This window comes from Piliocolobus tephrosceles, chromosome 7 (genome assembly GCF_002776525.5).
Source record: "Piliocolobus tephrosceles isolate RC106 chromosome 7, ASM277652v3, whole genome shotgun sequence".
In the NCBI taxonomy this organism is placed as follows: Eukaryota; Metazoa; Chordata; class Mammalia; order Primates; family Cercopithecidae; genus Piliocolobus; species Piliocolobus tephrosceles.
The window spans coordinates 148,320,621-148,345,624 of NC_045440.1; the positions used below are offsets into that span (position 1 = coordinate 148,320,621).

At 47.4% G+C, this 25,004-nt stretch overlaps 1 protein-coding gene across 5 annotated transcripts in view; it reads right to left on the reverse strand.

Annotated features, from left to right (window-relative positions):
- Positions 1 to 5,316: 5,316 nt before the first annotated feature.
- The window catches only part of ZNF250 (zinc finger protein 250), a 25,438-nt gene continuing 5,750 nt past the window's right edge, over positions 5,317 to 25,004 (reverse strand). For 3 of the 5 annotated variants that reach the window (XM_023188270.2, XM_023188269.2, XM_023188271.3), the window contains exons 2-6: positions 19,047 to 19,142; positions 18,678 to 18,804; positions 18,326 to 18,439; positions 15,230 to 15,289; positions 5,317 to 11,214 (exon numbers count right to left, since the gene is read on the reverse strand). In XM_023188270.2, the coding sequence (XP_023044038.1) occupies positions 9,893 to 11,214; positions 15,230 to 15,289; positions 18,326 to 18,439; positions 18,678 to 18,804; positions 19,047 to 19,088 (1,665 nt within the window). In that variant the 5' untranslated portion in view covers positions 19,089 to 19,142 and the 3' untranslated portion in view covers positions 5,317 to 9,892. Of the gene's footprint in view, positions 11,215 to 15,229; positions 15,290 to 18,325; positions 18,440 to 18,677; positions 18,820 to 19,046; positions 19,143 to 25,004 lie in introns of all 5 variants that reach the window. The other 2 variants (XM_023188268.2, XM_023188267.2) reach the window with 1 other exon arrangement.

Consider the following 25,004-nt stretch of genomic DNA (forward strand, 5'->3'; position numbering starts at 1 on the left):
GGGAATAAGGTAACTTCACAGGAGACAAACCAGGCAAACAGCACCCTGGCCAAATGATCTAAGATAAAACCATTAATGCATAAACTAATGTCATTCTCCAACTGTCAGCTGTGGTGGGAAGACATCACTGCACAGCTGCCCGAGACACTTCCACCCAAACTTCTCTCCACTGGGTGTCAAGCTTGAAGCCATCTGATGGCCCCTCCGTCTTCCTGATTACCTCACTATTTTCTATCCCAGGCATTTCTCTGAACAAGACGTTTGCATCCTTAATCCTATCTTGACGCCTTCTTTTTGGAGGACCCAGACCAACACGAATGAGCTAGAAGCAGCTTGAGAAAACCAGTGATCAGACGGACATTTGGGACTGGCCCATCCACCATCTGCAGGTGAAGAAGGTGCTGTTCTGGTTAGGAGGTGAGGCACTGACAGTCCCTGGCACAAGGTGAGGCTCCACTGCTAAGCTTTCCCTTGTGACCTGGGAAAATGTCTCAGCAGAAGGGAGACTGTGCAAGGGACAATGATGCAGGCATTTGAAAGGTGCAAGGATGGCCGGATCCCGGAGCAAGGCTGCACTGCCTGCAGCAGAGAATAGAACACTTGTCTATGGGACCCCAAATGGCCCTGCATCCACACACGCTTCCAGTATGAGCTGAGCTCTGTCAGGCCTCCCCAGGCACGAAGTCAGGCAGCCCAGCAGCATCCATCAGAATGTGGCAATGGCATGGCCAGGATGACATCCACGCAGGGCCAGAGCGCCAGAGTGAGCTGAGGGAGCAGGCAGCCCATCCCACATGCCTCCCTCAGCTCAAGCCTATGGCTGCACATGGCACACGTGACATGCAGCTCAAGTCTATAGCTGCAGCGGGTTCCTGTGTGGCTGAAGGAGTGCGATTTGTAGATGGATGGGCTCAGTGCATGGCACACATGAAATGGGCAGCAGCAGCTGTATTACTGCCACTCTCAAGGGTGGGAAGGAAAACCTTCCCAGTGGGCAGAACTGCAGGCAGCATGCCCGGCCACCCCATGTCTGCAAACAGAAGTGGCCTGAGGTGAGAATGCCCAGCCTTCTGGGCAGTGGCCTTGTGTCCCCACCTTCTGTGGGGGCCAGAAGGAAAAGGAGCCTGCAGACCAGGTCTGGGTTGAGGCAGTGGTGAACACACAGGAGGCACAGAGTGGGAAGGTGTTCGCACATATCAGTGCCCACCAAGGCATCCAGCACATGAGGCACTGAGCAGCCAAGCAGACAAAATCACTCACCGGTGGACGCCAGTCCTCACCGCCAGCCACTCTGGAGCGTGAAAGGGGTGACCCTGGTGACACAAATGAAGATTCCATGTGGAAGACCTCCTTCACCCTGGGTCTCATGTTGCCGGGCGCAGTGGTTCATGCCTGTAATTCCAGCACATTGGGAGGCCGAGGCAGGAGGTGGAGCATGAACTCCCTTACCAGGGCCTGTCTGGCAGCTGCCACCTCTGGGTGTCCAAATTGTCCATAACAGAGTGGACGCCGTCATGCCCTTTCTATCCTGGAAAGGCTGGCCGTTTGTTCTCACACGATGGATGCCTATTTCAGGTACCAGCTGGCCTTGCCTACAGAGCCTCAGCCCACACCACTGCCTGGGGCTTCGGTTGCTTCATTCAGAGGCATGAATCCTCACACAGCAGCATCCTAGTGGGACCCACTGGTACCTGTATTATAGCAGCCAGCCTCACGCAACTCTGCACTGGCCTTCTAGAGGCTCAGCTGAAGCAGCAGCGTGGAGAAGATGCTCTGAAAGGATGGCACCATCCTTTGGGATGCCATGCATTAATTTGGATACTTTTTATGGTACTGTGTTCCCAACAGAAAGAACACATGAGTCTGGGAAACAGATTTGAAGCAGGAGTGGCCTAGAGGTCTTAGTTTCAGAGAGAGGAACGCTGCTACCAAGAGACACAACAACGATCCCATTAAACTGGAAGTTCAGATTCCCACCTGGACACTTTGGGCTCCTCCTACCTTTAAGTCAACAAGCTAAGAGGGAGTTACAGTGTTGCCTGGGGTGCTTGAACTGGACTATCAAGATGAAATCAGTCTACTCCACAATGGAGGTATGGAAGAGTATGTGTGGAATACAGGCGATCCATTGGGGCATCTCTTAATATTACCATGCCCTGTGATTAAGGTCAGTAAGAATCTATAACAGCCCAATCCAGGCAGGACTACAAATGGCCCAGACCCTTCAGGAATGAAGGTTTGGGTCACTCCACCAGGAAAAAAACCATGGTCTGTGGAGGTGCCTGCTGCAGGCAAAGGAAATACAGAATGGGCAGTAGAAGAAGGTAGTCATCAATATCAGCTACGATCATGGGACCAGCTGCAGAAATGGGGACTGTAATTGTCATGAGTATTTTTCCTTCTTTTGTTAAAAACATGTTTATGTTGGCCAGACGCAGTGGCTCACGTCTGTAATCCCAGCACTTTGGGAGGCCGGGGCGGGCGGATCACGAGGTCAGGAGATTGAGAATATCCTGGCTAACATGGTGAAACCCCTTCTCTACTAAAAATACAAAAAATTAGCCGGACGTGTTGGCGGGCGCCTGTAGTCCCAGCTACTCGGGAGGCTGAGGCAGGAGAATGGCATGAACCTGGGATGTGGAGCTTGCAGTGAGCTGAGATTGCGCCACTGTACTCCAGCCTGGGCAACTGACCGAGGCTCTGTCTCAGAAAAAAAAAAAAAAAAATGTTTGTGCATGTATACACTTGTACTAAGAATATCTTCATTTTATTTCATTTTCCTTTATCATGTGACATAAGATTTATTGACATCATGTCAGTATTTAAATATTAACTTTATGTAATAGTATTTGGGTTGGGGATTGGTTTGTTTCCAGTTGTACAAAAGATAGTTGTATTTTAGGTGTAATTATAACCTTATTATTGTCTTTTTTTTTTTTTTTTTTTTGAGACGGAGTCTTGCTCTGTCGCCCGGGCTGGAGTGCAGTGGCCGGATCTCAGCTCACTGCAAGCTCCGCCTCCCGGGTTTACACCGTTCTCCTGCCTCAGCCTCCGGAGTAGCTGGGACTACAGGTGCTGCCACCTCGCCCGGCTAGTTTTTTGTATTTTTTAGTAGAGACGGGGTTTCACTGTGTTAGCCAGGATGGTCTCGATCTCCTGACCTCATGATCCGCCCGTCTCGGCCTCCCAAAGTGCTGGGATTACAGGCTTGATCCACTGCACCCAGCCTTATTATTGTCTTTATTTGAAGATTATGTATGATCTCAGGAGATGTGTATGGGTTCAAGTTGACAAGGGGTGGACTTGAGATGGTTAATACTGAGTGTCAACTTGATTGGATTGAAGAATGCAAAGTATTGATCCTGGGTGTCTATGCAAGGGTGTTGCCAAAGGATATCAACATTCGAGTCAGTGGGCTGGGGAAGGCATACCCACCCTTAATCTGGTGGGAACCATCTAATCAGATACCAGTGAATATAAAGCAAGCAGAAAAACATGAAAAGGAGAGACTGGCCTAGCCTCCCAGCCTACATCTTTCTTCCATGCTGGATGCTTCCTGCCCTGGAACATCGGCCTTCCAAGTTCTTCCATATATATGTGTGTGTATGTATATATGTATGTGTGTGTGTATATATGTGTGTGTGTGTATATATATGTGTGTGTATATGTGTGTGTGTGTGTGTATATATATATATATGTGTGTGTGTGTGTATGTATGTGTGTGTGTATATATGTATATATTCTATTAGTTCTGTCCCTCTAGAGAACCCTAATACACACTACTACCACCCAAAAGTTTCCCCCACTCCAGGGCAAGTCCAAGTCCTAGACAAGACATTCCCAGCCTCTATCACCAGCCCCTCCATACACTGAGTGGCTGCTGGTGGCCAGAGATTTCCCAGCCTGTTTTCTGGGAATGCCCCCTCTCCCTCAGCGATGCCTCAGGGATGCCTGGCACATGCCAAGCCCAGTGTGCTGTCATCTTCCTCCAGAGACGGGATGAGTCATACCACTGTCTCCTCACACTGGACATGGGATAGCCACAGCAGAAGCTGTTGCAGGAAGTCAGGGACCCCAAACGGAGGGACCGGCTGAAGCCATGGCAGAAGAACATAAATTGTGAAGATTTCATGGACATTTATCACTTCCCCAATAAATACTCTTGTGATTTCCTATGCCTGTCTTTACTTTAATCTCTTAATCCTGTCATCTTCGTAAGCAGAGGATGTATGCCTCAGGACCCTGTGATTGCATTAACTGCAGAAATTGTAACGCATGTGTGTTTGAACAATGTGAAATCTGGGCACCTTAAGAACAGGATCACAGCGATTTTTCAGGGAACAAGGGAGGTAACTTTAAAGTCTGTCTGTGGGCTGGGCAGGACAGAGGCATATTTCTCTTATTACTGAAAACGGGTAAGAGAAGCATTGCTGAATTCTTTCCCCAATAAGGAATATTAATAATTAACAGCCCTGGGAAAAGAATGCATTCCCAGGGTGGGGCCTCTGAAATAGCCACTCTGGGGGTGTCTGCCTTATGCAGATGTAGATAGGGATGAAACACACCCTAGTCTCCTGCAGCACCCCCGGGCTTGCTAGGATTAGGAAATTCCAGCCTGGCAAATTCTAGTCAGACTGGTTCTGTGCTCTTGAACCTTGTTTATCAATGACAATGCATGCACAGTGGGACATGGAAGTTCATTAGTGATTCTCGTTTCGCTCTGACCTTGTGATCTCGCCCTGACCTCCTGCCTTGTGATCTTTTATTTCCCTTAAAGCACGTGACCTCTGTGACCCACACCCTATTTGTGCACTCCCTCCCCTTTGAAAATTGCTAATAAAAACTTGCAGTTTTACGGCTCAGGGGGCATCAAGGAACCTGCTGATATGTGATGTCTCCCCCAGACACCCAGCTTTAAAATTTCTCTCTCTTGTACTCTTTCCCTTTATTTCTCAGACCAGCTGACACTTAGGGAAATAGAAAAGAACCCACGTTGAATATCGGGGGTGGGGTTTCCCCCAGTAAGAAGCCACTTTATGGCCCAGAGAAATTCCAGGGAAAAAGGATTATATTAATTGATAATATCATCAACAATGCATGAAAGCACACATCTTCTCATACCTGGTCATTACAGGATAATCTTTACTGATGAGTGGGTTAGGTAGCATGTTATTTGTTTTGGGATTGGCACACTTGAGCCTTTTCCAGGCTTCCATGGTTGTATATTCTCTTCTTTGGAGTGTTCTGTTCATGTCCTATGATCACTGATTTGTAGATCTTTATGCCAAAGTTATTGATCTTTCTTCACTGCAAATACTTGTTCCAGTCACTACTTTTTTATTGGAAAGCGTCAGATTATACACAGAAATAAATTCCAGGCAGACTAAAATGTTTTCCAAAACAATAGAAAATTTGAAGAGAACCGTTTCAAATTCTTAGTAGCTGTTAGGATAAACAATTTTAAAAGAAATAAGTATTTTTTGTGACAAGGTCTCGTTCTGTTGTCCAGGCTAGAGTGCAGTAGTATGATCACAGCTCACTAGTCTTGAACTCCCAGCTTCAATCAATCCTCCCACCTTAGCCTCCTGCATATCTGGGACTACAGGCACAAATCACCACACCCAGCTAATTTTTTTTTTTTTTTAGAGAAGCGTTTTCACCATGTTGGTCTGGCTGGTCTTAAAGTCCTGGGGTCAAGCGATCTGCCCACCTCAGCCTCCCAAAGTGCTGGGATTACAGGTGTAAGCCATTGTGCCCAGCCAAAGAGAAGTATTTAAATATCTAAAACATACAGACTTCTGAATAAAACAAATCCAAAATAAAGGTGGAATGCTGCCGACAAATCAGAGGCAGCAGATAATGGTTGAGAAGGCTGTTATCAGCATGAAAGTTCAGGGCCCTGGCCTTTGATATTATATTCCAAAAAGGTAGACAGCCCATATGTTCCAGTAGGTCATGTGCCACCTTTCTCCTTGGAGAGGAGGAAGTGAGTGGCAAGAATACATGGCCTGGGAATCCTCCTCAGAAAGAAGGGCATTGAAGCCCACTTCCTGGCTCCATGGACACCTGAGCCTGCATTCTCGCCAGTGGATCAATGGCAGCCTGACACAGCAAGAACAGGCAGAATGATATTAAGCTCACTTTAAGAAGGCAGGAAAACAAACTATACTTTTTGGAAGGATTTCTCTGAAAACCTAGGTCACTGGAATCCAGAATAACTTGTACTGTGTAACTTAAGTTGTCCTGTGATACACAGTCTTTCTAAACAAATGTTCCTGTGTATTGAATTTAACTGAATTATTCTCATCTTAATTGGAATATGACTTTGTCTTTGATGATTAGAAATTGGGGCCTGAATAGTAGTGGGCACTGAGCAGCTGCCACTGAGTCACATGCCAGCTGCGGACTCAACTAATACGGGTTGGCAGCTTCCCTTCATAGAAGATTTAAGATAGCACCACAGTGTTCTCATTTTCTGAATTAACATTGATGTGATCTCAGGTTTCTGGACTTTCACCTCAGTGATCTCATCTGGGAACCTGAGTGATCTCCTGGCTCTGCAGTAACACCTCAGTAATCTCAGTTCCTCTTTGGACTATTACCTCAGTGATCTCAGCTCCATTCTGAAGTAGCATCTCAGTGGTCATAGCTTTTCCCTAAAGTAACCTCTTTTTAAAGCATCACCCCTAGTGATCTCAACCTTTCTCTAAAGAATCACCTTAGTGATTTCAGCCACCTCTGAAGTAACACCTGTGTGATCTCAACTCCAGTAAACAGCTGGAGTTGTTTCGTCTCCTTTCTAAAGTAACAGCTTAGTGATCTCCTTTCCTTTCTGAAGAATCACATCAGCAGTCTCAGCCTCTGTTAAGTAACATCTCTGTGATCTCAGCTTCTAACAGCTGAGGGATATCATAGTGGTCCTGAATAATACCTCAGTAACCTCAGCTCCTCCCTTAAGTAACACCTCATTGATATCAGCTTTTCTCTGAAGCAGAACCTCAGTAATCTCAGCTCCTAAGTAACATCTCAGCATTCTCATCTTTCTGATGGTACAATATAGTGATTTCACTTCCTTTATGAAATAGCAGTCAGTGACCTCCATTCTGGAGTTTCACGTTAGTGATCTCAACTTCTCTGAAGAGACACCTCTGTGATCTCAGCTTCTCTGAAGAATTACCTCAATGATCCATCTCTAAAGTATTACCTTAGTATCCCATTTACGTTATTTCAGCTCCTCTGAAGTAAACCTCAGTGGTCAGAGCCACTCTGCAGTACCCATTAGTGATGTCTGTTCCTTTCAGAAGTAACACCCAGTGATCTCACCTCCTCTCTGATGAAACACCTCAGTGTACTCAGATCCTCTGAAGTAACACAAATTGTCTCTCTTTCTGAAGTGACACCTCAGTGATCTCAGCTCTTCTCCAAAGAAACAGTTACGCTCTTGTCTTCTCTGAAGTAACACCTTAGTTATTTCATCTATCGGAAACAACACCTCAGGGAATGGACAACGCCTCCAAAGTTAACACCTCGGTTACCTGAGCTAATCTGAAGTTTCACTTCAGTGATCTCAGTTCCTCTGAAGTAACATCTCAGTAATAGTAGTTCCTCTGGAATTTCACTTCAGTGGGTTCAGTTGCTCTGAAGTAAAACACTAGTGATGTCAGCTCCTTTCTCAAGTTAACAAATCAGTTACCAGTTCCTCTCTGGAGTTAATACCTCACTGTTGTCAGTTTCTCTCACCAGTGTCTGTACATAGAAGGGGGAACAAGCTTTTGTCTACATCGTGGTGTTTTGCTGTGGACTTAGGGATCAATGCCTGGATGGGCACAGCGGCTCATGCCTGTAATCCTAACCTTTTGGGAAGCTGAGGTGGGAGGATTGCTTCAGCCCAGGAGTTTGAAGCAGCGGTGAGCCATGATGGCACCACTGCACTCCAACCTGGTGACAGAGCAAGACCGTCTGTAAAACAAACAAACAAAAAGGAACAATATCCTAGTGCCTATTTCTTCCCCACCAAGCTGACAGATGCTGGGGGTGGGGGCCTGGGGTGAAGACAGCCCTTCTCTATCTCAGGCACTTAACATGTTGAGAATTTGAAGTGGCTTGAATCTCATACGTTTGATTCCTTTGTAGCTGGCTGCTATCAGAAATGGTTCTGATTCAGTTTTAAGAACTGTATCCCTGGCCGGGCGTGGTGGCTCATGCCTGTAATCCCAGCACTTTGGGAGGCCAAGGCGGGCGGATCACCTGAGGTCAGGAGTTCGAGACCAGCCTGGCCAACAAGGTGAAACCTCATTTCTACTAAAAATACAAAAATTAGTCGGGTGTGGTAGCAGGCACCTGTAATTCCAGCTACTCGGGAGGCTGAGGAAGGAGAATTGCTTGAACCCAGGAGGCAGAGGTTGCAGTGAGCTGAGATCGTGCCATTGCACTCCAGCCTGGGGAACAAGAGCAAGACTTTGTCTCAAAAAAAAAAAAAAAAAAAAAAAAAAAAAAAAACTTAGAATAATTCTGAACAAATACAAATTTTTAATTATGAATAAACCAGATTCATCTTCCTCATAGTAATATGGCAATGGAATCTAGACTCTTGAATCAGGAGTAAAAAAATGAAAAAAATCAAATAAAGGAAGAGAAATATTAGAGATAGTAAAAGAGCTATCTGAATTTGAGAAATGTATGTTTTAAATATATCTACCAAACAACAGTATTTTCAGCATTTTTTGGGAGAAATACCGTAAGATGTAAAGAGGTACCCACTTGGTGTAACAGCTATGAGGTCTGCCGAGTGTGACGCTCCCCTCCTTTGCCTGCATAGGAATTGAGACATCCCATGGTTTCTGGGGCACAGGATCTGCAGGTCATAAGGGCAGGTTTTGAGGAAAATACCCATTTTTGAGTTGAATTTTTACTAAAAAGTTAGCATATCCTTTCTGATCTTGAATAAAGTTAAAGCTCCAGATAAAGGGTTTTCTAGGCCAGGCATGGTGCCTCATGCCTGTAATCCCAACACTTTCGGAGGCCAAGGTGGGCAGATCAGTTGAGGCCAGGAGTTCGAGACCAGCCTGGCCAACATGGTAAAACCCGTATCTACTAAAAATACAAAAATTAGCCAGGCGTGATGGGGCATACTTATAATCCTAGTTACTTGGGAGGCTGAGGCACAAGAAAAGCTTGAATCTGGGGGCGCAGAGACTGCAGTGAGCCAAGATCATGCCACTGCACTCTAGCCTGGGCAACAGAGCAAGACTGTCTCCAAAAAAAAAAAAAAGCAAGTTTTTTAAATTTATGTAATTTCTCACTAATATATCTTTAGACTTTTTCCTTGTTTCATACAAAACAGGTGTTTCCACACACTTAGGCTTTCCATCCATTTCACATGATACTTGATGAAAATATCTTTTTATATCACTTTATCCATATAACACTAGTGTTTTAAGAGAATACTGAAAATAGTCCAACTTTCAAATTTTAAGTGCAATAATTTGTATGGTTAATTGACATTTAGGAAGGGCATGTAATGTTCTTAGAAAAAGAACTTTATTTGGAATGTAAGATTTTATTGGGATAATAGTTCTTATGCCTTAAATTACCTTAGTTCAAATAAACTAATGTCAAAGAAAGAATTATGGCTGTTTTTACCAAAATTCACTACAATTTTATGATTACTCTCCAATATAACTTCAAGATGTTGAGGAAAATAAAACAGGCAGTCTCTGAAGTTTTTCCACAGGAACAGCATGCTAAGTGCTTCTTTTTTGAGTTATTTTGTGACATTGAATCACCAAAGAAAGGCTTCCTACAGAGTTAACAGAAACTTCTCTTGGGCTGAAGGCTGCTTGTGGTTCCACGTGCAGTTTCTGTGAGAATGGATTCTTGTGTCAGCCATGGGTCACAACTTTCTGTGCACTTTCTGGTGCTGGATTAGGTGGCCGTGCTGGTTGAAGGCACGCCCACACTCCCCGCACTCATAGGGCTTCTCGCCTGTGTGGATTCGCTGGTGCTGGATGAGCACTGAATACTGGCTGAAGGCCTTCCCACAGCTATTGCATTCATAGGGCTTCTCACCCGTGTGGGTCCTCAAGTGCACAATCAGAGTTGCTTTCAGGCTGAAGGCTTTGCCACATTCTGTGCACTGGAAGGGCTTTTCACCCGTGTGGATTCTCTCATGCTGGATCAGAGACCGGCGTGCACTGAAGGCGTGCCCACATTCACCACACACATAGGGTTTCTCCCCAGTGTGGACTCTCTGGTGCTGGATCAGGTGTGAGTGCTGAACGAAGGCCTTCCCGCATTCGTAGCATGCATAGGGCTTTTCCTCGGTGTGGATCCGCTCGTGATTCATCAGGGTGGACCGGTGGCTGAAGGTCTTCCCACACTCACTGCACTCATAGGGCTTCTCCCCGGTGTGCACGTTGTGGTGCTGAATGAGGACTGAGCGGTCGCTGAAGGCCTTCCCACATTCACTGCACGTGTAGGGCTTCTCCCCGGTGTGGATCCTTTGGTGCTGCAGCAGTGTCCTCTTCACACTGAAGGTTTTCCCACACTCATTGCACCTGTGAGGCTTCTCCCCAGTGTGTACCCTCTGGTGGCTCCGCAGGACAGTGCTATGGTTGAAGGCTTTCCCACACAATGGACACACGTACGGCCTTTCTCCCGTGTGGATCCGCTGGTGCTGAATGAGATGTGAGAGCTGAGTGAAGGCTTTCCGACACTCAAGGCATTCGTGAGGCTTCTCTCCCGTATGTATCTTATGATGCTGAGCAAGATCTGAGCTCACTCTAAAGGCTTTTCCACACTCATTACACTCATAGGGCTTCTCACCTGTGTGAATTCTCCTGTGTTTACTAAGGACTGAGCTCTGGCTGAAGGCCTTCCCACACACACTGCACACATAGGGCTTCTCTCCAGTGTGGATACGCTGATGCTGAAGGAGGTGAGAACTCCGGCCAAAGCACTTCCCACACTCAACACACATGTAGGGCCTCTCTCCGCTAGGCACTGCCTGGTGTGGAGTGAGTGGCATGCTTTGGCTTAAGCCCTGAACTTCACGGTGGTCAACAGAGTTTGGACTCAGACAGAAGCTTCGCTTTGTTTCATTATTTTCTTGATCAATCCTCCCCGAGGGTGTTTTCCCCAGAATCACTGTTTCCTCTGAAATTAATGGCTTCGGACTCAAGTCTGTATTTTGATTCTCTCCCTTGGTTTCACATTCTGAAAGAACAAATCCAAAATGAAAATGTTAATGCTACTCAAAACTGAAGAGCTAGTGCAACACTGAAACTGGCCTTGATGATGAAGGTGCAAAATCCCTCAATGCACACGTCTGTGTGAGCTAGAGAGGAACAGAACCACCATAACTGTGTCAAACAACTAGAAATCCGAAGATAATGTTTCCAAACAGGAATGTGCCAAGGCTAATAGTGAGGTTTAAGAGAAAGGTGCAAACTCCAGTTTGAGGTCACACCCCCGCGTGGAGTCCACAGAACAGCAGGGCAACAGCCCAGTGGTGCCTGAGCCCTGCTCCCCCAGGGGTCCTCATGTGGACAGAGCTGAAATGCAGGCCCACACAACGTGGGTGCCCTGTGGGGCAGACAGCAGCACTTGGGCAGGCAGGGAGAGGTGTGAGGTATTGTGAGCAAGTTGGGGGGTGCCATCTGGAGGCCAATAGACATTGTGCATGAGGTAGGGGTGGTGGTGCTGTTACCTCTTTGTGGAAAATAATTTCTCTCTTTTTTTTTTTTTTGAGATGGAGCCTTGCTCTGTTATCCAGGCTGGAGTGCGGTGCACTGCAACCCCCACCTCTCAGGTTCAAGCGATTCTCGTGTCTGAGCCTTCTGAGTAACTGGGATTACAGACGCACACCACCGTGCCTGGCTAATTTTTGTATTTTTAGTAGAGATGGGGTTTTGCCGTGTCGGCCAGACTGGTCTTGAACTCTTGACCTCAAGTGATTCACCCACCTCGGTCTCCCAAACTACTGGGATTACAGGTGTGAACCACTGGGCCTGCCATGTGGAAGATAATTTCATGTACACAATGCAATGGTAGGAGGAGGGGAGGGAAGGACAAGACTGAAGGTGCAGAGGGACATAATGGGAATCTGCTGCCAACTTGAGGCCACAGATGAGGCCTTCAGGAGCAGCAGCGCAGATGGCGGGAAAGGCTGGAGTGGAGACCCTTCTGGGAGCAGGTGGAGTGCTCTGCAGGCTGATTGTGTGTGAGCGGGTGGGAGGTAAGAGGTGCTGAGGACAACAGTGATTTTTTTTTAGAGGAGTCTCGCTCTGTCACCCAAGCTGGAGTGCAGTGGCTACTATCATAGCTCACTGCAGCCTCAAGCTCCTGGGGGGCTCAAACGATCCTCCTGCCTTTGCCTCCCAAAGTGCTGGGATTACAGGCTTGAGCCATTGTGCCAGGCTCTAAACATTATTTTATTTTATTTAGTTATGCACGTTTCTGAGCTTTCTATAATTTCATGGAGCACAGTCTTCTGGAACTTGTTTTCCCATCAGCATTATGTTTTTGAGATATATCATGTTGTTGTACAGCAGTTATTCAATCATTTTCACTGCAGTATTTTCCATTACGTTAAAATACCATAGTTTGTTTATGTCTATTCTGTTTATGAGCATAATTCTTTTTTTTTTTTGAGACAGATTCTCACCCTGTCACCCAGGCTGGAGTGCAATCGCATGATCTCAGCTCACTGCAACCTCTGCCTCCTGGGTTGAAGTGATTCTCCTACCTCAGCCTCCCTGGTGGCTGGGATTACAGGCACATGCCACCACGGCCAGCTAATTGTTTTGTATCTTCAGTAGAGACGGGGTTTCACCATGTTGGCCAGGATGGTCTCAAACTCCTGACGTTGTGATACACCCGCCTTGGCCTCCCAAAGTGCTGGGATTACAGGCATGAGCCACGGCACCCAGTCCTGAATTATTTTCAAATTTTTTTAAAATCATGAAGCATGCTTCTGTGAAGGTTCTCCTATGTTTCCTGGTGCTTACACACAAATGCCCTTGCTGTAAACATATGCAAGAGTGGGAAGTGGTAAACAGAGGAATTCATATTTTCAATTTCAGGTTTTTTTGTTTTTGTTTTTTCCCTTCAGTTTATCTCCATTCTCTCAGGATGTGATGTTTTCAATTTCATTGGATAATGCCATACTTTTCCAAAGTGGCTATGTGAATTTACATCCCTATTAGCTGCCCTACATCCTCACCCACATGTGATATTGTCAGATCTTTCCATTTTTTCCATTCTGAAGGTGTAACATCGTGTCACAGTGGTTCTGATTTCCACTTTACTGATGAATAATGAGGCTGAGCAGTTTTCTTGTTTATTGGCCCTTTGGTTTTTCTAATCTACGCAGAAACTTGTGCCTACTTTTCTTTTTGAGTATTTGTGTCTTTTTATTCTATTCAGAGGAATTTATTTATTAAGTGTATCGACAAATTCAAACAGTGAGAATTTAAGTTTTTTTAATTAAAAAATGTAAATTCACTATCTTCAGTTTAATTTTTTTGAGATGGAGTTTCATTCTTATTGCCCAGGCTGGAGTGCAATGGTGTGATCTCAGCTCACTGCAACCTCCGCCTCCCAGGTTCAAGCGATTCTCCTGCCTCAGCCTCCCGAGGAGCTAGGATTACAGGCATGCACCACCACGCCCAGATAATTTTTTGTATTTTTAGTAGAGATGGGGTTTCACCATGTTGGCCAGCCTGGTTTCGAACTCCTGACCTCAGGTGATCCATCCGCCTTGGCCTCTCAAAGTGCTGGGATTACAGGTGTGAGCTACCACCCCCGGCCCAGTTTAATACAATTTTTAACATATCTCATTTTAGAAAGTTACTCTGTGTGGGTTTTTTTAAGACAGGGTCTCACTCTGTCACCCAGGCTGGAGTGCAGTGGTGTGATCATGGCTCACTGCAACCTCCACCTCCTGGGCTCAAGCCATCCTCCCGTCTCAGCCTCCATGTGGCTGGGATTACAGGAATGCACCACCATGTCTGGCTAATTTTTAAATTTTATTTTGTAGTGTGGGGTCTCAGTATCTTGCCTAGGCTGGCTACATGTTTTTTAAACTGATAGAAATTTTAGTTCTTTCTTTCTTTAATGTATAAGCCTCATCTTCACAGAATAAAAGCCTATAGGCTAAAGAAATAGTTACTCATTTACACTGAAAGGTATTATTTCTATTGTCTGAAGTTTCACCAGGTGTGGTGGCTCATGTCTGTAATCCCAGCACTTTGGGAGGGCAAGGCAGCAGGATCACTTGAGGCCAGAAGTTCAAGACCAGCTTGTGCAACATGGTGAAACCCCATCTCTACAAAAATTAGCTGGGTATGGTGGTCTACACCTGCGGTTATAGCTACTCTCGGGAAGCTGAAGTGGGAGGAATGCTTGAGCCCAGGAGGTTGAAACTGTGATGAGTCATGATTATGCCACTGCACTCCAGCCTGGGCAACAGAGTGACAGCCTGTCTAAAAAAAAAAAAAGGTTCCTGAATGGGTGGCTTCTGACCTGATGACAAGATGGGCAAGATGTCTTTAATAATGAAACATAGGCCAGGCACAGTGGCTCATGCCTGTAATCCCAGCATGTTGGGAGGCTGAGGCAGGAGGATTGCTTGAGCCCAGGAGTTTGAGACCAGCTTGGGCAACATAGCAAGACCCTGTCTCTACCATGCACTCCAGCCTGAAACACACACACACACACACACACACACACACACACTAAACTAACTGTGTAAGAGATTACTTGCTCAATCATCCATGGCACGAAAGCACCATATGACTGTCTGTGAGACAGACTCAAGTTGCTGTGAAGGTCAAACTCGCCTGCACCTAGCATCCATACTATGCAGAAGCTGGACTTCAGCCAAGAGTCACTTGCTTTTAGAATGATGGTTTCCGTTGTTGTTTTAAGTATAAAGTAGGGAAGTATGTTTTAAGCATGACAAAAAAAAGGAAAAAAAGTGATTTCACAGATATAAATTTTTAATTATAAAAACCCAGTAATCTCTCTGGGCCTACTATGGCTCACAAGAAAAGGAAAATGTTTTAAATATTAACAAACACAAAAAGCCCCTCCCTGGTGCTTTGTAGCAATTGTGTGAGTTGTTTAACACGCTTCATAGCACCCTGAGTAGCCTCTACATTCTTGTAGAACATGAGCATTAACACCTTCAGAGATTGTACTGAATTAAAAAGATCAGGTATACACTTACCCCATGGACAAGATAAACTGTCTTGTGTACAGGCTGTAGTGTGGTCACATTTGAGGTTGTCTGGAAAAAAAACAGCACGTTGAAGTGACAACAAAATACTCCCTTCAAGAGTGGGAAATCCTGGCCGGGCGCGGTGGCTCACATCTGTAATCCCAGCACTTTGGGAGGCCGAGGCGAGTGGATCACTTGAGGTCAGAAGTTCGAGACCAGCCTGGCCAACATAGAGTGAAATCCCATCTCTACTAAAAAATACAAAAATTAGCTGGACGTGGGATGTGGTGGTGCATGTCTGTAGTCCCAGCTACTAGGGAAGTTCAGGCGGGAGAATCGCTTGAACCCCGGAGGCAAAGAGGTTGCAGTGAGCCGAGATCTCACCACTGCATTCCAGCCTGGGGGACAGAGCAAGACTCCATCTCTCAAAAAACAAAAACAAAAACAAAAAAGAGTGGAAAATCCTTCCATTGCTATTAGAACATGTAATTTACTGAGTTATAAACAGCAGAGGCAGGGCTGGGCAGGTGCACACACTTATCCATCCTGAGGAACTGCCAGGACAAGACAAAGGCATATTCTACTCCTCACCTGCTCTGATGCCAGCGGCAGTAATCCAGGTTGTGGCAGGTGGCTTCTGCTTCTATGCACATCAGTAATCTAAAACTCACTCAGTCCCACTGTCCTCTGTGGCCTGTGCCAGAGGTGAGGTGACCAGGTGCTTCTGTGAAAAAACTTCTCATCTCCAACCAGCCATGCTCCCAGAGAATTTCACAGTCTCTGTGGTATCAAATTCAAAGGGCACTCAAAGGGAGTTTAAGCTCTCCATCAGGTGAGTACATAGCTGGACACGAGAGAGCCCAGGACTGGTTTGGCAGTGGCGGCAAAACGCTCTCCTGTGTTTTCTTGCCTCCTACAGCTGCAGTCAGCAAGCAGAAGTTCTATGCAAGATTTCCAAGACATGATGATGTGTCTTCTTGTTTACAGTCACTTGGAAAATTAAATTCCTCTAGGGCTGGCATGTACCTTGTTCCTCTGAGGATATCTGATTTTGCAGGCCAGGAAGAGGTAAACTGTAACACCTGGTGCCCTATCTACATAAAGCTACTTTAGAAATGAGGAGGAGCTTTCAAGGGGAAAACCACCACATCTGAAACGCCGAAGCTGATCAGCCAGCAGAGGTGTTGCCCGAACTGTCCCTGCTCACCCCGAGTGGGGCACACTATGGCAGGACAGGCTGATGGAGGTTTTCCTAAGATTCAGACATCACCTTACTGAAGTCAGAGGTTCTTTGCCTTAAGCAACCACAAACACGAACTTCAGGGTTGGATCTATGCACCATCTTTCCTTTTATAATTTTTTCCATCTAAAGGTCTTGTACATCTTTTGTTAGATTAATTCTTGGATACTTTATATTCCTGATCCTATTATAAATGTTTTTTTTTGAAATATTACACCTTTGCTGGTTGCTGACAAATATAAATAAAACATTTTTGGCCAGGTGCAGTGGCTCATGCCTGTAATACCAGCACTTTGGGAGGCTGAGGCAGGTGGATTACCTGAGGTCAGGAGTTCGAGACTAGCCTGGCCAACATGGTGAAATCCTGTCTCTACTAGAACTACAAAAATTAGCTGGGCATGGTGGCATTGGACCTGTAATACCAGCTATTCAAGAAGCTGAGGCAAAAGAATTGCTTGAACCAGCCAGGCGCGGTGGCTCACACCTGTAATCCTAGCACTTTGGGAGGCCGAGATGGGTGGATCACGAGGTCAGGAGATCAAGACCATCCTAGCTAACACGGTGAAACCCCATCTCTACCAAAAATACAAAAAAAAAAAAAAAAAAAATTAGTTAGGCGTGGTGGCGGGCGCCTGTAGTCCCAGCTTCTTGGGAAGCTAAGGCAGGAGAATGGCATAAACCGGGAGGTGGCGGAGCTTGCAGTGAGCGGAGATTGCACCACTGCACTCCAGCCTGGGCGACAGAGCAAGACTCCATCTCAAAAAAAAAATAAAGAAAAAGAGCTGGGTGTAGTGGTGGGCACCTACTCAGGAGGCTGAGGCAGGAGAATGGTGTGAACCCGGGAGGTGGAGCTTGCAGTGAGCCAACATTGCGCCACTGCACTCCAGCCTCGGCAACAGAGTGAGACTCTGTCTCAAAAAAAAAAAAAAAAAATTTGTATCCAGCAAAACTGGTAATTTCCCTTGTGAAATTTTAATCAATCATTTTCCAGGCTGACAATCACATAAACTGCAAACAATGCTTTTTTCTTTCCAATTCTTACAGCTTTGATTTTGCCTTATTTTTTATTTTTATTTCTTTTTTGAAACAGAGTCTCACTCTGTCACCCAGGCTGGAGTGCAGTAGCGCGATCTCAGCTCACTGCAACCTCCGCCTCCCGGGTTCACACCATTCTCCTGCCTCAGCCTCCCGAGTAGCTGGGACTACAGGTGCCTGCCACCACGCCCAGCTAATTTTTTATCTTTAGCAGAGACAGGGTTTCACCGTGTTAGCCAGGATGGTCTCAATCTCCTGACCTTGTGATCCGCTCGCCTCGGCCTCCCAAAGTGCTGGGATTACAGGCGTGAGCCACCGCGCCCGGCCGGTTTTGCCTTATTTCATACATGGGATGCCCAGTACAGTGTTATACAGACATGGGGATGGCGGGCTCCTTTGTCTTGTTCTTGAGATGAAGCTGTGTGTTTTCAGCACTTCACCTTGAGTGTTAGGTTGAGACACTTCCTTTCCACATTTAGGATGCTTTGTTCTTTTCTAAATCACCAGGTAACTCTCAAAACCTGAATGTCCTATTAGAACCAAATCTGGCTAACCAGTCCAGGGACAGAATCACTGCAGCCACGCCCTAACTTCCTCTACATGGCTCTGCACATCAGCTTGTTGAAATTCACTGCTATGCTCACTTCCCACCACTGACTGCCACCTGATTCAGCAACCCCCAGTCCAGACTCCTTTGCCAGACAAGGCCAGATAAGGTTTTACCCCAGATGGAAGCCACTCCAGTCAGCGGCTCAGTATGAACTAGGTCCACAGCTTTGCTCAGGACCTGTTTAGCCCTCGTGAGGGAGGGGCCAGCTCTCCTCACTCACCTGAGTAGTCACTCCACAGGCTCTGGCTCTTCTTAGTCCCCTTCCTGTCCAGGACCCAGGGATCTTCCCCTCGTTCCAGCTGGGAGATTATGTCAGGCTTGGAAACTGGAAGTCCTGCTCGTGGGGAGGGAAGTCTTTGTTTATACAATATTTACAGAGCCCCCTCCCCCTGCCCAAGCCACTTGTGGGGACATGAAAATGGACAGGACTGACCTTCTGCTGGAGCTGAGCACCCAGAGAGGTGATGAGAGCAAACCTCCAGGACCAGCCTGCCCCAGGCCCCATACTCTGAGAAGCCCCCACCCTAGTCTAATACACAGATACACAGACAAGGCCTGCTAAGGGGGCTTACCCAATGAGACTACATTCCCATAGGTTTCCATCATCACATTTCTGTAGAGGCCTCTCTGAGCAGGACACAGGCGGTCCCATTCATCCTGGGAGAGGAGCACAGCCACATCCTCGAAGGTCAACTTGGCCTGGAATGACAGGGGCTGTTGCAGGTAAGACCAAATCCTGACCTCTGTGATGGGAAGTGGGTGCATGTGACATGAGCAGTGGCAATGGGGGGAGGGACTCTGTGAGCTGAGGTGGGTACTGGGAAGGGGCCACAGAGTTCAGGGGATGCAGATGCTCTGGCTCTCTCAGGAGCTCTATGGGGCACAGAAGGAACCACAGGGCTCTGGCTGGGGGCACTGTATAAGCACTGGGGACAGTTTACCTGGGGTCCTGCCGGCACTGGCAAGAGCCTGGCTGCTGCCATCACCTGGTCTCCTGGGGCCTCTGAGGATCACAGAAATTGAAGGAGCCTATGGGGCTGAGGAAGAGAAGGGGGCAAATGAGGGGCATGGCCTTGAGACCCCAACTTCCTGGGGGGCCCTCAGGGGATCCCTGGGCCTCAGAGTCAGTGAGGGGTACACTGAGGTTAGGTGCAAGGAGCTGCTACTTTTGCAGCCTTGGTCTGCCTTGCCTCCCCCGTGAACTCTGACCCTATGGTTCAGGAGCCTGTCCAGGCCCCGAACACACAGTTCCTGGGTCTGCCCAGCCAGTACTGGGCTCTCTGAACACCAGGTGCAAGGCACTTGCTGCACCCTGGTCCCGGCCCATGGTCCTGCCATACACAAGGATACCAGCTCACCAAGGCCCTGTGTGTTCTATACCTGAGGCACTCACACAAGTACCAGACTGTCCCCAAGTCATGTGGGGGATACAGGCATCAGGCCTAGCTGCTTCCCCAAACACCCTCCCAATTAAGAAAGCCTTGGCCACCAGGGTGACAATAAGACTCCCCTCACCCCACCCTTAGGCAGCCCTGGTGCTCCAGGTTCAACCAGGTATTCAAAGGGGAGGCATGAGAAGTGGTCAGTTCTGGACAAACTGAGTCAACAGTGGCCCAGGGATCTGGTCTGAGCAGCTGAAGGAAAACTTGTCATCAAGTGAGAAAGGGATGCTTGGGGTAGTGGGGCCCGTGCTGGAACGTAACACGACAAGGTAAGCAAGGGTATCTGACACACACCCAAACGGCTGGGAAAAAGGGGGAGCGGGGGCAAGAGCTTTCCTGACACATTTGGTCCTGTACAGGATAGGGTTCACAGTCCTTTGGAGCATCAAAGTCTGTGACAGGGACACAGAAACCAAGCAGGTGACCAAAGGTGGGAGATCACTCCAGAAAAACGTGGTATAAGAAAGCAACCAACCCCCTCACATGCTTGCCTCAGATGGGCACCACAACAAACAGGGTGCTTTAAGAGTGACAAAATCGGTGTCAGGGCTGCCCAGAAGAAAGGGCCTGGGGGCAGAAGTCAAGGGATATCATAATCCCATTGTCTATAAAACATCAGATACAGGCAGGCATGGTGGCTCATACCTGTAATCTCAGCACTTTGGGAGGGCGAGACGGGTAGATCACCTGAGGTCAGGAGTTTGAGACCAGCCATGACCAACATGGGGAAACCCCGTCTCTACTAAAAACACAAAATTAGCCGGGCGTGATGGTGCATGCCTGTAGTCCCAGCTACTCGGGACGCTGAGGCAGGAGAACTGCTTGAACCTGGGAGGCGGAGGTTGCGATGAGCCAAGATCATGCCATTGCACTTCAGCCTGGGCAACAAGAGCAAAACTCCATCTCAAAAAAAAAAAAAAAAATCAGCTGGGTGTGGTGGTGCATGCCTGTAATCCCAGCTACTCGGGAGGCTAAGGCAGGAGAATCACTTGAACCCAGGAGGCAGAGGTTGCAGTGAGCTGAGATCGTGCCACTGCACTCCAGCCCAGGCAACAGAGTGAGACCCTGTCTCAAAGCAAAACAACAAACACACATCAGATATATGTATATATTTGCATAGACAACTTTCAGGAAGATACACAATAAACTAACTGCTTGCCTCTGAAGAACAGGACAGGGAAACATGGATGGAGAGAGGCTGACTCTCAACCCTCCCCTGTGCTGCTGTTCTCCAAAAATGCCCACTCCCTCCAAATGTGTGTGTGTGTGTGCACATTTCTGTGTAAGTGCAATGCAATTCTAATTAGAATTCCAACGGAAGTCTTTTAAAGGAATGACTAAAACTACTTGAGAATTCATAAGAAGAATGGATGCTAGAGAATAGGAAAGAACAGGGGGTAGGACCTGCCTCGCCAGGAATCAGAGCCAAGGGTGGGTAGGAAGGCACTGTAATTAAACCAGCAGGTTGTCGATAGAGGAACAGATGAGGCCAGATAGGTATGTGGGAAGCTGGAAGATAACAAAAATGGTACATTTTAGTTCAGCAGGAAATCAGTGGTTACTTTAGTAACTTGTGTGTACCCAGATGGGATACATTAATAACCAATTTTTTTGTTTGTTTGTTTTGAGACAGAGTTTCACTCTTGTTGCCCAGGCTGGAGTGCAGGGTCAGAACTTGGCTCACCACAACCTCCATCTCCTGGGTTCAAGTGATTCTCCTGTCTCAGCCTCTCGAGTAGCTGGGATTACAGGCATGTGCCACCATGCCCGGCTAATGGTTTTTGTATTTTTTTTTTTTTTTTGAGACAGAGTCTCACTCTGTTGCCCAGGCTGGAGTGCAGTGGTGCGATCTTGGCTCACTGCCAGCTCCGCCTCCTGGGTTCACACCGTTCTCCTGCCTCAGCCTCCCGAGTAGCTGGGACTACAGGCACCCGCCACCATGCCCAGCTATTTTTTGTATTTTTAGTAGAGACAGGGTTTCCCCATGTTGGTCAGGCTGGTCTCGAACTCCTGACCTCAGGTGATCCGCCCGCCTCGGCCTCCCAAAGTGCTGGGATTACAGGCGTGAGCCACCATGTGCAGTCACCAATTTTTTTTTTTTTTTTTGAGACGACGTCTTGCTCTGTCGCACAGGCTGGGGTACAATGGCACGATCATGGCTCACTGCAACCTCCGCCTCCCAGGTTCAAGCAATTCTCCTGCCTCAGCTTCCCGAGTACCTGGGATTACAAGCACCCACCACCATGCCTAGCTAATTTTTTTTTGTATTTTTAGTAGAGACGGGGTTTCACCATCTTGGTCAGGCTGGTCTCGAACTCCTGACCTCAGGTGATCCACCTGCCTCGGCCTCCCAAAGTGCTGGGATTACAGGCATGAGCCACTGCGCCCAGCCCAACAGTAACCAATTTTGGATTAAGATGAAGACCAAGTGTGATCATTAACAGTGGCCTCATGTGCTCCTGGTCCCCCTGTCTGACATCTGCCTATCCTCAAGGGCAGAAATGCCTTCTCTCCTACCATACCCTGACCCTTTCCATGGGTCACCCACCAGCACACAGATCTGCCATTTTTTTATCTTGAAACAGAATCTCGCTCCGTTGCCCAGGCTGGAGTGCAGTGGTATGATCTCGACTCAGTGCAACCTCCGTTTTCCAGGCTCAAGCGATCCTCCTACCTTAGTCTCCTGAGTAGCTGGGACAACAGGCACCTGCCTCCATGCCTGGCTAATTTTTGTACTTTTTGTAGAGACGGGATTTCACCATGTTGCCCAGGCTGGTCTCGAACCCCTGAGCTCAAGTGATCTGCCCCTCTCAGCCTCCCAAAGTGCTGGAATTACAGGCATGAGTCACTGCACCTGGCCCTGCACACGAATTTGACCTTTGGTGAATGCACAGCTCTAGTCCCCTGGAAATCTGGCAGAGGTGGGTGGTCATTCTCTCTACGGCCCAACCACACCTGGGCTGGGACTCAATGATGAACAACCACAGGAAGTACATTCAAGGCCTCCTGAGCAGGTCTTGCAACCAGTTCTCCCGACACAGGAGGTGTGGCTTGTAGGACCACGAGGCTTTTGACTAGGCTAACTCCTCCTTCTACCTGCATCTTGTGTTTATGCACCCGAGTACTCCCTGGATGGCTGCTGAATGATGCTGGCCAGCTTTTCCATGAACCTGTTGCTAGGCATGGTTGTCCTGTGAGTCTGAAAAGTCAGTTGAGCCCAGTAGCTCTTTTGGTACACTTGAGCTGGTGATCCCCCGTCCCTCTGACTCAACATTTCAATATGGGTGTCTCATAGCATCTCAGACACTTAATATTCCAAACCGAGCACCTCCTCTACCACCATTTCTGCGCCCAGCTTGGTCTGTGAACCTGTACATAAGCCTCCTTCCTTCTTCACTCTCACATTTCTAATTCACCTTCCAAGCACATTCAGAACCTGACCATGTTGCCCATCTTGCCCTCCCTGCCCCATGACAACCACCCCTAGATGTTCAGCAGCTCTCAGCACAGTCTGCCAGCCAAGCCCCTCCATCTACCTTCCTGTGAGAGCACAGTGACTGTCCTCTGCTCCAAGGTCCTCCCAGGACCCCACTGGCTCCTCTGGGCATGCCCCAAACTTTGTGATTTTCCTCAGAGCCCTGCAGCCCTTTATCCCTTGGCCTGTGCTCCCCATTCATCTCTTAGAGACCTCTGCCCCACCCACTGCAGCAGCCCTGGCCCCACCCAGCTCTCACCCTATCCCTTTCTCCTGCACCAGCAGACCAAGAAGCAGGCCCAACAGAGTAATCAGTGGTCGACTTTTTTTTTTTTTTTTTAAATTACTTCTAGGCTAATGCTTAAAAATTGCGAGGCAATGTACTTTTTAAAACTTTTAATTAATTTCTTAGAGACAGGGTCTCACTTTGTATTCCAGGCTGGAGTACAGTGGCTTAATCACAGCTCAATGCAGCCTCCAACTCCTGGGCTCCAGGTGATCCTCCCACTTCAGCCTCCCAAGTAGCCAGGATTACAGGTCGCACCACCACGCCTGGATAATTTAATTTTTTTGGTACAGACAAGGTCTTGTTATGTTGCCCAGACTAGTCTTGAACTCCTGGGCTCAAGGGATCCTCCCTCCTTGGCCTCTGAAAGTGTCAAGATTACAGGCCTGAGCCACCACACCCAGCCTGTTTGTTGAATAAACGAATGAAGAGCAATGAGCTCACACTTTATGCCATTTGTAATAGCAAGTACGGAGTCAACACTTGCCACTGGCAGGCGTGGGAAAGTGGAGTTTCTCATACTCTTAAGAAGGCTACCTAGCAGTATTTCCATAAATCAGACTGGCTCTTGGATAGTGGGTACCTTATAAGAATGGATGTGGGTGAGGGTGCAGATTCAAGGATGTTGCTGAGGCAAATGCTATGTTGGTCCTTCCACATACAAGTTACACACCTGCTAAAGAGGAAGATGTATGCTGTGTCAGGTCGCCAGATGGGTGAGTGAAAATGCAGCATGGGGTCAGCATGCAGGGGATAATCTCATTTTGTAAACTATGACCCTGAGCCCATGAAGGGTATGTGTGTCACAAGGACCTGGGACTGGTTCACCTGCCTCACTTGGGCCAGCTGCACTGATGCCCCACCTGTAAATCCAGGAGATGACACACTCCTCTGAAGGCCTGGAGATCACGTGGTTGGTGAGAAGAGAGTGCTAAGAACAGGCTTGGCTCAGAGGAGGATGCTGCTGGATAAGGTGTTATTATCTATTTGATTAAATTAACACACAGAGGAAAAACTCCAAAGGACAATACCAGGCTGTCAACAAGTGTGCGGCAAGGAGAAGTGAAAGGGAAAGACTGCCACCTGGGGTGAGTCTCAGAAAAGCATAAACACGAAATGCACTATCAGGTCTCTATTGAAAGACGACCTTCACATATTGCTAATTAAAAAAAAAAAAATCGGCCCGGCGCGGTGGCTAATACCTGTAATCTCAGCACTTCGGGAGGCCACAGGAGTTTGAGACCAGCCTGGCCAACATAGTGAAACCCCGTCTCTACTAAAAATACAAAAAAATTAGCCAGGCGTGGTGGCAGGCGCCTGTAACCCCAGCTACTCGGGAGGCTGAGGCAAGAGAATTGCTTGAACTTGGGAGGCAGAGGTTGCAGTCAGCCGAGATTGTGCCACAGCACTCCAGCCTGCGTGACAGAGTGAGACTCTATATCAAAAAAAAAAAAAAAAAAAAAAAAAAAAAAGAACTAACAGAGTGGACTGAATATAAATAAAAATCTCTATCCAGTGTTGTATTTAGATGGTGTATTTGTATGCATGAGGAGGAGTGAATGGCTGATGATGATGTAGTCACTAATGTGGTGACAGGATGGAGAACAGTGTGAAAGTGATCCTTTTAGCAGGACCTGATACAGAGAAGCTAATCCTGAGCATATGGGAAAAGTTTTGAGTGATTGAGTTTAGAATT